This window comes from Gekko japonicus, unplaced genomic scaffold (assembly GCF_001447785.1).
Source record: "Gekko japonicus isolate JY-2015 unplaced genomic scaffold, Gekko_japonicus_V1.1 scaffold2555, whole genome shotgun sequence".
Classification (NCBI taxonomy): domain Eukaryota; kingdom Metazoa; phylum Chordata; class Lepidosauria; order Squamata; family Gekkonidae; genus Gekko; species Gekko japonicus.
Window position 1 is genome coordinate 150,339 of NW_015165319.1, and position 13,895 is coordinate 164,233.

Genomic DNA, 13,895 nt, shown 5'->3' on the forward strand with positions numbered 1-13,895 from the left:
AGTGATTTGTAAGGCGGCCACCTGGCGGTTGGTTCACTCATTTACAAGACATTATAGGGTAGATAAGTTGGCTTCAGCAGAAGCGGCATTTGGTCATAGAGTCCTGCAACATGCTCTGTAGGTATCTGACAACGTTCCCTCCCTTGGGGCTAGCTTTTTAAAGTCCCAATAGTATGGACTGTCCCGCTATCCGAACCACTGGAGAATGGAAGATTTGTTTCACTTACCGTGAAGCTTCCTTTCTCGGTGGTTTGGGAGCGGGACAGTCCGGCCCAACCTGTTGGATAGTTGTCTGTGGCATGCAGGGAAGGTTGCAGGACGTCGACCGGGGGAGTACCTTCTCGGTCATCCGTGTTCAGTGCATTGAGTGGAAAATTGTGTAAGTTTCTGTCTGTGAAATGGTTTTCGGTTGACAGTTCTAATTGATTATTAAAAGCTGTTGTTTAAGTCTTCACATGGAGTCTTTCTTTGTGGGAGAAGTGGTCTTCCTGTTCCTTCCCAGATGAGGTGAGGGCTCGTGTATGACCTGGGGAAGCTGTAGAAGATAAGCCCCGCCTCACAGGGATCAAAGATTGGAGCCGACCCTGCAGGAAGGAGCGGAGCTTATCCCAATAGTACGGACTGTCCCGCTCCCAAACCACCGAGAAAGGAAGCTTCACGGTAAGTGAAACAAATCTTCCATTTTCATGTTTGTTTGTTGTGTACTTGTGCACTAAGGAAGAATCCTGGCAAACATTAGTAGTACTGTACTTTATTGTGATGGTTTGGGTCTTTACTGAGGAAAAGAAATGCTATTCTATAATAACCATCCTGGTTATTGTCCTCTTGGTACTATACCCTCTTGAAAATCTTACAAAATTGGGATATATACTTCTTAAAAGTTCTTTTTAAAAAAAAGAAAATTAGTTCCTTAAAAATGTCAGTTGTTTCTTTGAAAAATAGAGTGAAACCCTTTTGCATAATGTTAATTTTCTATTTTAGGCTGTTAGTTGGAGGAAAACTGTTGGAGGTAAAAACTAACTGGGTCAGGAGTACATAATCCAAGAATTCAAGAACTCAAATGTGAAATTGTTAAGCTGCTAATAATAATATCGAACATAATTTAAAATCAGATACTCTGTTGGAAGAGTGGAAAATAGCAAACTTAACAGCAGTTTTAACAAACGAATCCAGATGAGGGGAGAGGTTCTGGGGAATTGCAACCCAGGTACCCTGATGTCTATTCGGGGTAAATTGGTGGAAGAAGAATCAGTGTAGCTTCTGCAGAGGGGAGTCCCACCTCACCAACCCTTGGAGTTAATTGCGAGAGATAACAAACATTTGAATAAGGATATATGATAGATATTATATACTTGGACTTCTGAAAAACTTTGAACAATATCACTCAACAAAGGCTCTTGAGTAAACTTAGAAGTCATAACAAAGTTGGTTGTTTTGCAGATTAGTAATGGAATCAGGATGAGTGCTATACGTTTATAAATTATCTGTAATTGGGCTTATTAACACCAAATTATTCAGGAAGCTGAAAAGCAAATTGTTAAGAGCTCCCAAGATATATTTGGTTATCTAGTACGGATTCCAGTATACCCCATATGTTCCTGACACTTGTAGTTGTATGAAGTGAATATATTAATTAATTAGTGAGCAAACAGAAGCCCCACGTAACTCAGCATCCACGAGTGGGAGGGTAGAAAATATACTTTGCATGCACAGGGTTCTGTATTGCATTCCTGGTTGCTCTTTCCTAGACTGGGAAAGACTGAATCTCTCCAGAGTTGCTGCCAGTTGAAGTTAACAGTACCAAGCTAGGTGGGTCGTTGGTCTGATGATACAAGACAGCAGCATCTGTTCTAAAGCCCATTTATCACCAATTTGTTAAGGCTCAATCGATACATTAGAAATTAATTTCGGAAGTAGTACAATATGTCAATAAGCTATACTTTAGCATCTGCCAGGTTCATGAAAATGATGTTTAATTTTGTTAATTATATGCAGATAAGCTGCAGCCATCTGGCTCATGATAGATCTTTGATAAGCAAACTGTTCAGCACTGAAGGCTGTTTCTACCGCAGAGCTTTCTGTTAAACATGAGCAATAGCTTCAAAGGCTTAGAGATTAGGGCTATTGGTAACCAATGCTCCCTCTAAGCTGTGGAGTCTTGTGTGCAAAAATTACACTTTGTGAGCTACTGGCATTAATGTTGTGAGCAAACAATTTGGCTACTGCATAAATTAGTTTGCTGTGGAGCCATCCTTCCTGAGCGAAGACAAAAATGTGTGAGTTGGAGGCTAAAAAACTGAGCTAGCTCACACTAACTCAGCTTAGAAGGAACACTGGTGGTAACTGTGAAACACAAAGTGTTTGACATTGATCCCTTTGGAGGTAATTTCCTATGTATATTTTAGTGAAATAATCTCATTTCAGTTTAAAGGTCCCTGGTCACACGAGTGAGATAATCCAGGGGGGGAAGTGAGGCTTTTTGCTCTGCAGCAAAATGAAGTGCGGTATCACGATCCAATGGTCCCCCGAGGTTCCATGCTCAGGCCGTCAGTCACCGATCACATGGTGATGGTGAAGCATGACAATGAAGCAGTACCGTGTTTGTGCGTGTGCGGGTTTGTGCGCATACCATGGAGGCTTATAAGAAAACATCCGGTGGGACGCGGATGGGAACTGGATGCGACGGGATACTAGCGCTTCCGTGATCAGACGCCTGCCTGCGCCCCGCGTTTTCCGGATAATACTACACTTTCCCAGCTACTTTTTAACTCTGCATCTTCAGCCGGACGCTACGAGTTGGAGATGGGCGTGCGACACTTGCCAGATGTTGCCGTATGATCGCGCCCTTTTAATCCGCCCGGCAGTCGTGCCTCTTGCACGGCAAATTCTCCGTGTGACCGGGACCCATGTGTGTCATTCATTCTTCACTGCTTTTTTTCCTTTAAGAAAGGGGAAAGCCACAATGATACCCCTAATAGGCTTGCCAGTCCCCAGGTTGGGGCAGGGGTTCCCCCAGTTTTTGGGGCTTCTCCCTGCCCCCAAACAGCCACGTCCTCATGTGACTTCCCTGACATGACATCATCACACTGGAGCATTGCGCAGGGATGCTCTGGTTTAAGGGAAGAACTATGGTTTTAAGCCGGCTTTACCATGGAGTTTTGCCCTTAAACCAGAGTGTCCCCAGTGTGATGACATCACTTTCGGGTGATGTCATCATGTTGGGGATGTCCCGGAATACCCCCAAAATCCCACTGCCAGAGCGATGAGTGGACCTGGCAACTCTAACCCCTAATCAGTTCTTTAGCTGCTCAATTGGTGTTCTCTGAAATGCAGTGTACTGTATTGCACTACTTTGGATATATTTAGGAATACTTTTCTAAATAGCTTGGACAATAACTTGACAGTCTATGATGCATTTATAATTTATTATTATCACTGTTTGCATTACTGCACAAAGATCAATATGAGATTTCATTTTATTAATCCACTTGTCAAAATATTTTCTCAGGTCCCAGCCTCTTACGTTGCTATAGCCTATATGTCTTACTACTTGCAGTTAATGGGGTAACAGAATGTTTTGCATTTGCTTCAATGTGTAAAGAAGAAGTAGACAGGTGGGTTTTTATTGTATTATATTTAGACTTTCTTTATTATATATGTACATATTATTTGCATCTTCAGATGATTAATTTAATCAAGTTCTTTATAAACGCATCCCTCTGAATAATGTGTATGAGCATAATTTGGGACATTCCATATATAGAAAAAGGAATAACTTCTGTGGGTAATTCTTACTTATGTTTGAATACTTTCCTTACGTACCAGCTTGTGATTTCCCTACCAGCCATGAGTCTGATCCAGCTCAGCTCCGTACAGAAATTGGTTCAGAACCTTAGCATTAAATGCCTTTAAGGCCGAGGGGACAAATTCACCTCCTGATGAGTAGAAGCAGAGGTCATTTTGGGGGGGATCGCGGGGGATCGCAGTTCCCCCGGGTGAGGTACGGGGGCGGGGCACATGACGAAGCCCCGCCCCCTGCTTCGGGCCGCCCCGCTTCCGGCCCTCATTCAGCCAGGAGGAGGCAGGAGAAGAGGGAGGGTAAGTTGCTTCCTCCCTGCCTCTCCCCACCCCTGCCTGCCTGGGGCCAGGGCGGGGCTTCGCGGGGCTTCCTTGCACTCCCGCCAGCCTTGCAGGTCCACCGCCGGGCCCCTCATGGCCGGGACCATTGGGGGCGGGGTGTGTGGCCTTATGACACACTTCCGGTGATGTCAGTTATGCTAATGAGTTCCCCTAGCTCTTTTTCTACGAAACGACCCCTGAGTAGAAGTATTTCACAATGGTCCTCCCTGCTCTCAAGGCTGTGTTCCTTGCTGGTGAGTTGACTTGCCGAGCTGCGCCATGGCGGCAACAGCAGTGCCAACTCAGTGAGTGAACTCAGAAGGCATTTAAAGAGACCGCAGAAAGGCAAGCTATAACTAAAATAAACCAAAAAATTAGTAGTGGTGATAATATTTAATAAATAATAAAATTTAGGAGAAATAATACCCAGTAAGGCCTTTTAAAATAATTTTTGGGTCTCTTCTGCTTAAGGTGACAGCTGTATGAGCAGTACTTGATAGACAGAGAAGTGAACTCACTCGGCATTTAAAATTTAAATCCCTTCTGAGTTCACTTGCTGAGTCGTGCCATGGCAGCAACTTGGAGAGTGAACTCAAGCATTTAAAGAGACCGTGGAAAGGTGGGCTATAAAGAAAATAATATGTTGTTTGGATATCTGGTTTGTATGACATGTATGGCATTATGTCTGAAACACACTCCAGTTGCTTTTGTGTTTCTGATTGATGCAGTTAACATTGCAGTTGTATAACCAGTTAATGCATATTTAATACCCCCTTGAAACCGTCAACGCTTACTTATATAACACTTGCTTATATAGGTCTTCAGCACATATAATTCCAGAAGTATTCCTCCCCATTCCTCTTAGTAAATCACAGGGCTGTCCAATATGTAGTTGTAGATTTGTACTGAACTGGATGACCCATTTCCCTCAATTTTGTTTTCTTTTTAGGTACAATTTTGTCATGCTTGCTTTGTCCTTCCTATTTTTGTGGATGTCCTATTTCTTGACCCATTGGCAAGGCAGCATAGGTTTCATCCTGGCAAACTGCTTCAATATGGGAATCCGAATAACACACAGTGTCCTCTACATCTACAGATATTTTGAAGAGAGTCCTTACAGACCTTTAAAGGGCCTGCTTATTTCACCGTTGCTCATTTTTGTTTATGTTGTCAGTGGGGTGATCACAACTGTATCAGAGGTGGGTGTCACTTTCATCCTATTAGAACATATTACTAACAAAGTTTTTGTTGCTGCTGCTGTTGCATTAGCTGTGTACTGAGTAGAAAAGCATTTAGCTTTGTTGTGCTGTTAAAATAAACTAAAGGGTACCATGGTATGATTAAAGGTAAAGGTAAAGGTTCCCTTGCTCGAAAGCCAGTCGAGTCCGACTCTAGGGTTGCGGTGCTCATCTCCGTTTCAAAGCTGAAGAGCCAGCGCTGTCCAAAGAGATATTTCTGTGGTCATGTGGCCGGCATGACAAAACACCAAGGCGCACGGAACGCTGTTTCCTTCCCACCAAAGTGGTACCTATTTATCTACTTGCAATTTCTTGCTTTCGAACTGCTAGGTTGGCAGGATTAGAGGACACCTAATTATAGCAAGCTTGCTGAAGGCAGGTCTGGATCTTAGACTCATAGAATCACAAAGTTGGAAGGGGCCATATAGACCATCTATTCCAACCCCCTGCTCAATACAGAATCAGCCTAGAGTATCCTTGACAAATGTTTGTCCAGCTATTGTTCAAAGACTGCCAGTGAGGGGAAGCTCACCACCTCCCTAGGCAGCTGATTCCACTGTTGAACCAACTCTTACTGTAAAAAGGTTTTCCCTAATATCCAGCCAGTACCTTCCCACCCTTAATTTAAACCCATTACTGTGAGTCCTATACTCTGCTGAGAGCCAGTTTGGTGTAGTGGTTAAGTGCGCGGACTCTAATCTGGGAGAACCGGGTTTGATTCCCCACTCCTCCACTTGCACCTGCAGGATGACCTTGGGCAAGCCATAGTTCTGGCACAGCTGTTCTTGAAAAAGAGCAGTTTCTGTCAGAGCTCTCTCAGCCCCACCTACCTCACAGAGTGTCTGTTGTGGGAAGGAGAAGGGAAAGGAGTTTGTAAGCTGCTCTGAGACTCCTTTGGGTAGTGAAGGGCAGGGTATAATCTCTTCTCTCTTCTTCTTCCTCTGACAGCCCTTCAAATACTTAGAGAGCAATCATATCCCGCCTCGACCTCCTCTTCTGCAGACTCAACATTCTCAAGTCCTTTAGCCTTTCCTCATAGAGCTTGGTCTCCAGGCCCTTGATCATCCTCATCGCTCTCCTCTGCACCCGCTCCATTCTGTCCACATCTTTTTTGAAGTGAGGCCTCCAGAACTGCACATAATGTTACAGGTGTGGCCTGACCAATGCAGTGTACAGCAGGACTATGCCATCTTGCGATGTGGATGTTATGCCTCTGTTGATACACCCCAAGATTGCATTAGCCTTTTTTGTCACTGCATCACACTGGCTGCTCATATTTAACTTACTGTCCCTGTACCCCAAGATCTTGTTCACACACACTGCTACTCAGAAGTGTATTCCCCATCGAGTATGTGGGTTTCTCAACTTGGCACTTATCCTTGTTAAACTGCATCTTGTTCACATCTACCCATTGAATTCTATCTCTATCTTCTGGTGTGTTCACTTGTCCTCCCAATTTGGTGCCATCTGCAAATTTAATGAGTAGCCCCTCCACACCCTCATTCAGATCATTTACAAAAATATATGGAAAAGTACCGGGCCCAAAACTGAGCCCTGTGGCACCCTACTGACACCTCCCTTCATTCAGATGAAATGCCATTGACAACTGTTCTTTGAATGCAGTTCTCCAACCAGTTCCATATCCACCTAACTAGCAGTCCTCTAGTTTACCCATCAGAACATCGTGGGGAAACCTGCCAAAAGCTTTACTGAAATCAAGGTAAACAAGGTCAACAGCATTCCATCGATCCAGTAAGCTTGTCACTTGATCAAAAGGAAATAAGGTTGGTCTGGCAGGAACTGTTGGGAACAAATCCATGCTGACTGGATCACCAAGTTGTCCTTTAGATGCTTGCAGATTGATCCCTTTCAAATCTGCTCCAGTGTCTTCCTTGGGACAGAGGTCGGACTGACTGGCCTGTAGTTTCCTGGGTCATCCCTCCTCCATTTTTTGAAAATTGGGATAACATCTGCCCTCCTCCAGTCTTGTGACACGTCTCCCATTCTCCAAGAGGTCTGGAAGATTAAGGACAAAGGCTCTGCAAGCTCTCTAGAAAGTTCTTTGAGCACTCTTGGGTGCATATCACTGGCCCACGGGATTTGTACTTATTCAGTGCAGCCAGGTGCTTCTCAACTACCTCTCTGTCCATATCAACCAGCAGCCCAGATGCTGTGTCATGCCTACTACCATCTCTAAATGAGCCCGTTCTCTTCTTCAGGGAAAAAAAACCTGAAGCAAAATAGGCATTAAGCCTTTCTACTTTCTCTCTGTCCTTTGTCAGAGTTTCTCCATTTTCACCCAACAGTGGGCCCATCGCCTCTTTCATCTTGCATTTGCTCCTCACATATCTGAAGAAGATTTTCATGCTGTAGCGAGCAGTTGCACCTGGGCAGTTTGTGGATGGGAAACCTCTTAGGGACTGTTTGTAGGCTACCATGATCTCCAGAAAGGAATAAGTGCCATAAATAGATTAAAGTAACAAAAGTGAAAAAGTCAAATTTACAGTGCACACAGAGAAAAAAAAAAGAATGGTGTGTGTATATATAGCCATGAAACATGCCTTATACACATTGTAGAATGTAACTGTTTATTATTGCTGTTTTTTTTATGTTTTCCTAGCAGAAATCTAAAGTGATGAATAGTATGAAGCAGTCCCTACAACCTGAAAAACAGTTAAAACAATATATTTTTTTGCTTAAGCTCCATCCTGTAGCAATTTACACAATCAAAACCTTCCCAATAAGAGGCTATTAATCTTCTTTCTAAAATCAAATAGGATCAAACAAACTGTGGAAATCATTTGGAAAAGAATTACAAATGGTCAATTTACCAAATAGGCTCTGATGTTGTTGTTTTTATTTCTGGAAGAGGCACATTCACTAAATGAATTTAAGAAAACATTTTTATTAAGGTTATTGTTTGGCTCACCGAATTTGTACCAAACATTACTCAGCATTCTTAGGAAATCTATTAGCCACAGGTAAGTTCCCTGTTGACTGAACTAAGATATCATGTTGAGGAGCAGTTCTGCCAAAGCCAAGAAAGCCAACTTGGTGTGACCTTTTATTTTCTCTCCCCTATAGTCGTGCAGGCCAACTCCCCCTTGGTGCCACTGTCTCTGTGTGATATTGAAGTACTTGCTGTCATCTTGAAAACTAACTTCAATCTTTTTAGAAGGCATAGGCTCCTGCAGCAACTGTGGCAACATCAGTTTTCAGCTGACATCTTAATGCCTTCCTTCTATTAGGGCAATTTCAAAATCATTATGCTTAAATGAAGATATAAGAGACTGCAGTCCCGTTCCCACTTTTTCTTTGTAGCCCTTTGGCATGGGCATCTACTGCATCCAGATAACTCGACATGCAGCAAATGAGGCATGTCTGGGCCAGACTACCTTATGTATGTGTGTGTGAGAGATGCCTCATCATGTTCAGTCGTTTCGCCCAGCCTTCCTGATCCCACATGAGCCAATAATGACAAGATGAACTGGACCGTTCCACAGTTACATGGAAAATTTGTAAAAATGTGCTAGGAGAGTGTGCAAACATTATTCAGTATTTCTGTGAAGAGAAGCATTAGATTCCTTTAACTGTGTTAACACTGAGAATAGTAATTCAAATCTGCTTCCTTTGTAGGTATTCCTGTGCTGTGATAAGGGCTGGATGGCAAGGCTAAGTCATGTTGCCGTGGGAGCTCTGTGCTTCATAGCAACTCTGGCTACCATATTTTTCACAGAGACCAAGCTGATCCATTTTGTTAAGACACACTTTTTATCAAAGTATACCAAAGAAGGAATAAAATGAGCATCAGCAAAATAAGTTCTTCGTATTTATGTATATTTGCTACAGAGATTTTATATAAATATATCTGGGGAATTAACGTATAGGGTCATAAATTTATCCTGGTTATCTTGAATTCTTTCAGTGAGGCCTAATAGTTGGTAACAAGGTGACATTTCAGGTTCAAAGCAATTTAAACTGACAGCTTTGCTTCAAACTGTAAAACTACGCCAAGGGCAAGTAACTTGGTAAGCTGAGGGTTACTGCTGAGTAGTATAGTTATGCATAATTTACATACTATTTGCATTATCATGGTTGACACCAGCCAGTGGCGAGTGACTATTGTGTATCACTTCTGTGATGCCATTTTAATTGTATATATCATCTGCAAAACGTTTTGGGGACATAAGATGCCTATCATGCTAATTGCTGTGTACAACTGACAGCTGTTAAAATGTTTGCTCCCAAATTTACTTCCAACTGAACAGGAAAAAATAGCTTAAGTACATACTGTACCAGATTTAGATAGTCTATCTGAAATTCCTTGCATTCAGACATAATTGAGTATTGGAATGTGGTTTATTTTGGAATAGTTTTGATTTATTTTCTTGTGTCTGAGACTTTAGGGCACTCCTGTTCCAGCCGTAAAATTCCTGTAGATTTGATAAGCATCTTTGGCCTCACAAAAACGCTTTTCACTTGACATGTTGCAAATTATCAGTTATATAGAGGCATCTTAGAAGAAATCTATATACGTTGATTTACAAGTCATTTTTTTTCTCCTGTGAAACAGTATGGCCTGAAATATTAGGACAGGTAGCAGAGCCTTAACAGTAGTTGAGCTTTCTCAGTTTAAATTTCTGTACACGAATACCACAAGGATTTTTTATTTTACATAGTAAATATTTAAGTATATCTGCCTAAAGTTAATTTTGTTTGGTTTGAAATTTGAAGGATACTGTATACCAGTGCAATGGAAAACAAGATTTTAAAGCAGGGGTCCCCAACTTCATGCTTTTCAGCCTGTGGGCACCTCTGGAATTCTGGTAGTGGGTACAACTACACAATGACTGCCATTGGAGGTAGAGCCATCCCCACCCCACCCCCTGGACAAAGGCCAAGTGCATGGGAAAAGAGGGGTAATTTTAAAAATATACTGGGAAAGATGAGTGAGACAGATATTAAATCTAACATTATGGATGGGAGCTGCTGCTGAAGCAACATTATTTTAATAAGCAATCAGAAGTGGCCCTGAAAACACTTGGCATGTGACAGGTAAGATGTCAACGGGTGCCATGGTGCCGGTGGGTACTATATTGGGTGTTCCCGTTTTAAGTATAGGCAAATTGGCTTCTTAGTAAAACTGCAACATGAACAGTACTAAAAACATAGGTGTTTTATTAACATCTCTATCATGTTCAAACAGTGTTATCTGTAAAATGTGTGTCTGAAAATGTGTTTTCTTTAATTTGGGTTGTTAAAATCACATTACCAAAATTTGGATGAAAACTCAGCTTTGTTAAAGTAAATTGGAGTTTCGTCATTGACGTCTGTGTATTGATTGTACCCCGTGACAAGGAAATGCTAATTACTCCATCTCAGCGCAGCCCAAATCCTACCCAAGGCAATTCTTAGGATTACCAGGTCCTCCAGTGGCAGTGTTCTGGGACGCATGGTTGGCTATAGCAGTTGATGAAAGATCAAAAATCTCCATTCTGCAAGTAGTGATGTGCTCACAATCCTGAGCTTTTCATAAAGCACTGAGGACCAAACTGGGTAAAGTATTACAATTTTGTGTTAAAATGAGCAAGTTAATGGACTTGAAAAGATTATGGTGTTTCATAGGTTGCCAGTGGTTTGTAGGTTTGAGGTGCTAGTAGGAAAATCCCTAAGAAATGTATGGCAATTGTCAGATGTCTAGTATGAAGAGATAACTTTGACTGTACCCACATTCTTGATACTGCCTTGTTGATAATTTGTTATTCACAGTCAAAGTTTAAGAGAGCTGACATCGCCAGTCTAGGACCTGGGACAACCATGCTCAAATCCCAGCTCTGCCATGGAGGCTCAGTGGGTAACCTCGGACCCATTACAATCTCTTGGTCTATCCTGAGAGTCAGTGTGGCAGAGTGGTTCAAGTGTTGGACTAAGATTTGGGGAGACTCTAGCTTGAATTCCTGCTCTGCTATGGAAGCTTGCTGAGTGACTTTGAGCCAGTCACATACTTTCAGCCTTACCTACCTCACAAGATTGTTGTGAGGATAACATGGAGGAAAGGAGAACCACATAAGCTGCTTTGGGTCCCCATTGGAGAGAAAGGTGGTTTATAAAGAAGTATATAACCTACCTCACGAGGTTGCTCTGAGGATTAACTGGAGAAGGGGAGAATGACGTGATAAGCCTATGGGGGAGAAAAGCGGATATAAATAACTTTTATGTTTTGTTTTGGGTGTTGGTCTGAAGCAGCAGAACAAAGTCTGAGTCCAGTGGCACCTTTAAGACCAACAAAGTTTTATTCTGGGTATAAACTATCGTGTGCCCACACAATTCCTCAGATACATTGAAACAGAATTTCCTCAGCAGTTATATATAGGTAGCAGGTGAGGAGAATGTTGTTAGGAAGGGCCACTAAGAGCTAAGGGTGGATTAAGGCAATTGGCAAGATCTGTGAATAGCAGCAAATATAGCTAAAATTGGATTAAGGCTATTGGTAAAACCTGTGAATAGCAGCAGATTAGCATATAGTAAAATGAAAGTTTACAAACATGTGAGAATTGAATGATATTAGCATATGCAGTGAGATAAGAATGCAATATCTCTGTTAAGCCCTGGGGGGTTCCATTGTCCTGAGTGTTATAATAGCTTGTAACTCAGCAATCTCCCATTCTGTAAAAGTTTTGTGTAAAAATGGTATAAATTTTATGCCTGATCTTGCCTATGAAAATCTGTGTTACATTAAATTTGTTAGTCTTAATGCCACTGGACTTCTTCTCTATTGCTTCGGAAGACAAGTTATCTGTTCCTCTGGAATTAATTTAATTGTCTCTAATTGTTAATGTAATCTAAATTTGTTATTGAAGCTTTAGTTTTTAAAACAATCCTTTGAATCTTTTATAGTTTATTTTTATGTATAGCTGACTGTGATGGTAGACCTCGTTACTGTTTTCCTGCCTCAGTTTATTTGCAATAAAAAGCAAACCAATCTACTTTAGTATGTGTAATTCCTCTGCAATTATTTGAATCCTGCAAGTGGAACAGAAGGGATTTCTATTACTCCTTGCACCATACCACCAGTAGTCGTCCTTAAGATTCATGGTACTCTCAGGAGCCATGTGGGCTGCAGTTTGAAAAGTGTTTTGGCATTTAATGACGACACTCTCCGTCCTTTGCCACCTTTAGTGCAAGCTTGTTTGTGACTCCATTTGTGGTTCTGCAGGGTCCAAGACTTTGAGAATGTGATGCATAAAGTCAGGAATTCCCCAAAGTTCTAAAGTGGAGAATGATATAGATGTGAGCTTGAATTCTTATATGTTCATCATGCATTAACTATGACATCATATGTTCATCATGCATTTACTGTGACATAAAGGCACTGAATGTCATTAAATATCTTACATGGGTGTAGTCGTTTCTGACTTCAGTAAGTTTGTAATGGCGAAAGGTATCTGATGTACCACAACAATTGCATTCATATATAATGGCAAACCAACCCCGAAAAACTTTGGGCTTGTGCACTCCTCCTCTTCTCCCCTTCTTTGCTGCTTGAGATCTATAGTTTCCCATTTGTAAAAAATTGTTTGATTGTTTCATTCAAATTGTAAGCCATGGTTTGTTTTCCTGCCTTGAAATCAGGATGCCAAACCAGTTTTAATCCTAGATTGGAGGCAAGAGAGCAAATCACATTTTGTGAGTTGAATGAAACAATAAATTTTGAGGCAAGTGTGGAAATGATTTGTGAGTTGAATGTTCCTAGAAGAGAAAGGAAGAATGGTGTGTATGCATACATACCTCAGTATTTTCAGATTTTATCCCTATAATAACCATAGTTTGTAGTCATGTGTGAATGCAACCAGAGTATTTTGAGAAGAACACGTTGATTTGTTCTATTATCTGTGTCAAGATTCTGAAATTATGGAACCTTATAGATGCATTTGAAATATTATCTTATAGTTGGTACATTTTAAAAAAGTGGTCCTTGTTACCTATTACCTAAGAATCATAAGCAGAATATACTATTACTTAAACTGCTGTGATGTTACAGAACAGTCACAAGTATTCATATTGCTGAGCAGAAAGCTACCAACCATAGATGCTGAAACCATATGTAGATATTTGGTATGATAAGCAATGTTCCTTCTAAGCTCCACAGTGTTGTGAGCAGAAATTCTACCTTGTGAGGAAAAAAAGCTAGTAGCATTAAAGTTGTGAGCAAGTCTACATTTGACTATTGCGTCAATTATTTTTAAAGATTATTTCCATAACCTTGTATAAATCTCAGAATGAATTCTTTTAAACTATATTTTAAGAATAATTTAAACATTATAACAGAAAACAGAATCAAGTAAAATTCATTACACAAAATGTCCTCTATGGGGTAGACCAGACCTCTGGAGAACAGGTCTACCTGCCCCTTTCCACTGTTTTAGTAGACCTGGCCTTCAGAGAGCAGGTCTACCCACCCCAGTCTACTGTATTGGTAGACCTGATCCTGGACCATTGCCCTGTGCTGACCCTTAAAAAACATACCAGCACTTAGGG

The 13,895-nt window shown here is 41.4% G+C and overlaps 1 protein-coding gene across 1 annotated transcript in view; it reads left to right on the forward strand.

Moving 5' to 3' along the window:
• RFT1 (RFT1 homolog) overlaps positions 1–9,351 on the forward strand; it is a 34,234-nt gene extending 24,883 nt beyond the window's left edge. Inside the window, exons 11-13 of the mRNA XM_015410516.1 lie at positions 3,509–3,614; positions 5,069–5,318; positions 8,994–9,351. Coding sequence (XP_015266002.1) covers positions 3,509–3,614; positions 5,069–5,318; positions 8,994–9,161 — 524 coding nt within the window. The 3' untranslated portion in view covers positions 9,162–9,351. The remainder of the gene's footprint in view (positions 1–3,508; positions 3,615–5,068; positions 5,319–8,993) is intronic.
• Positions 9,352–13,895: the final 4,544 nt, after the last annotated feature.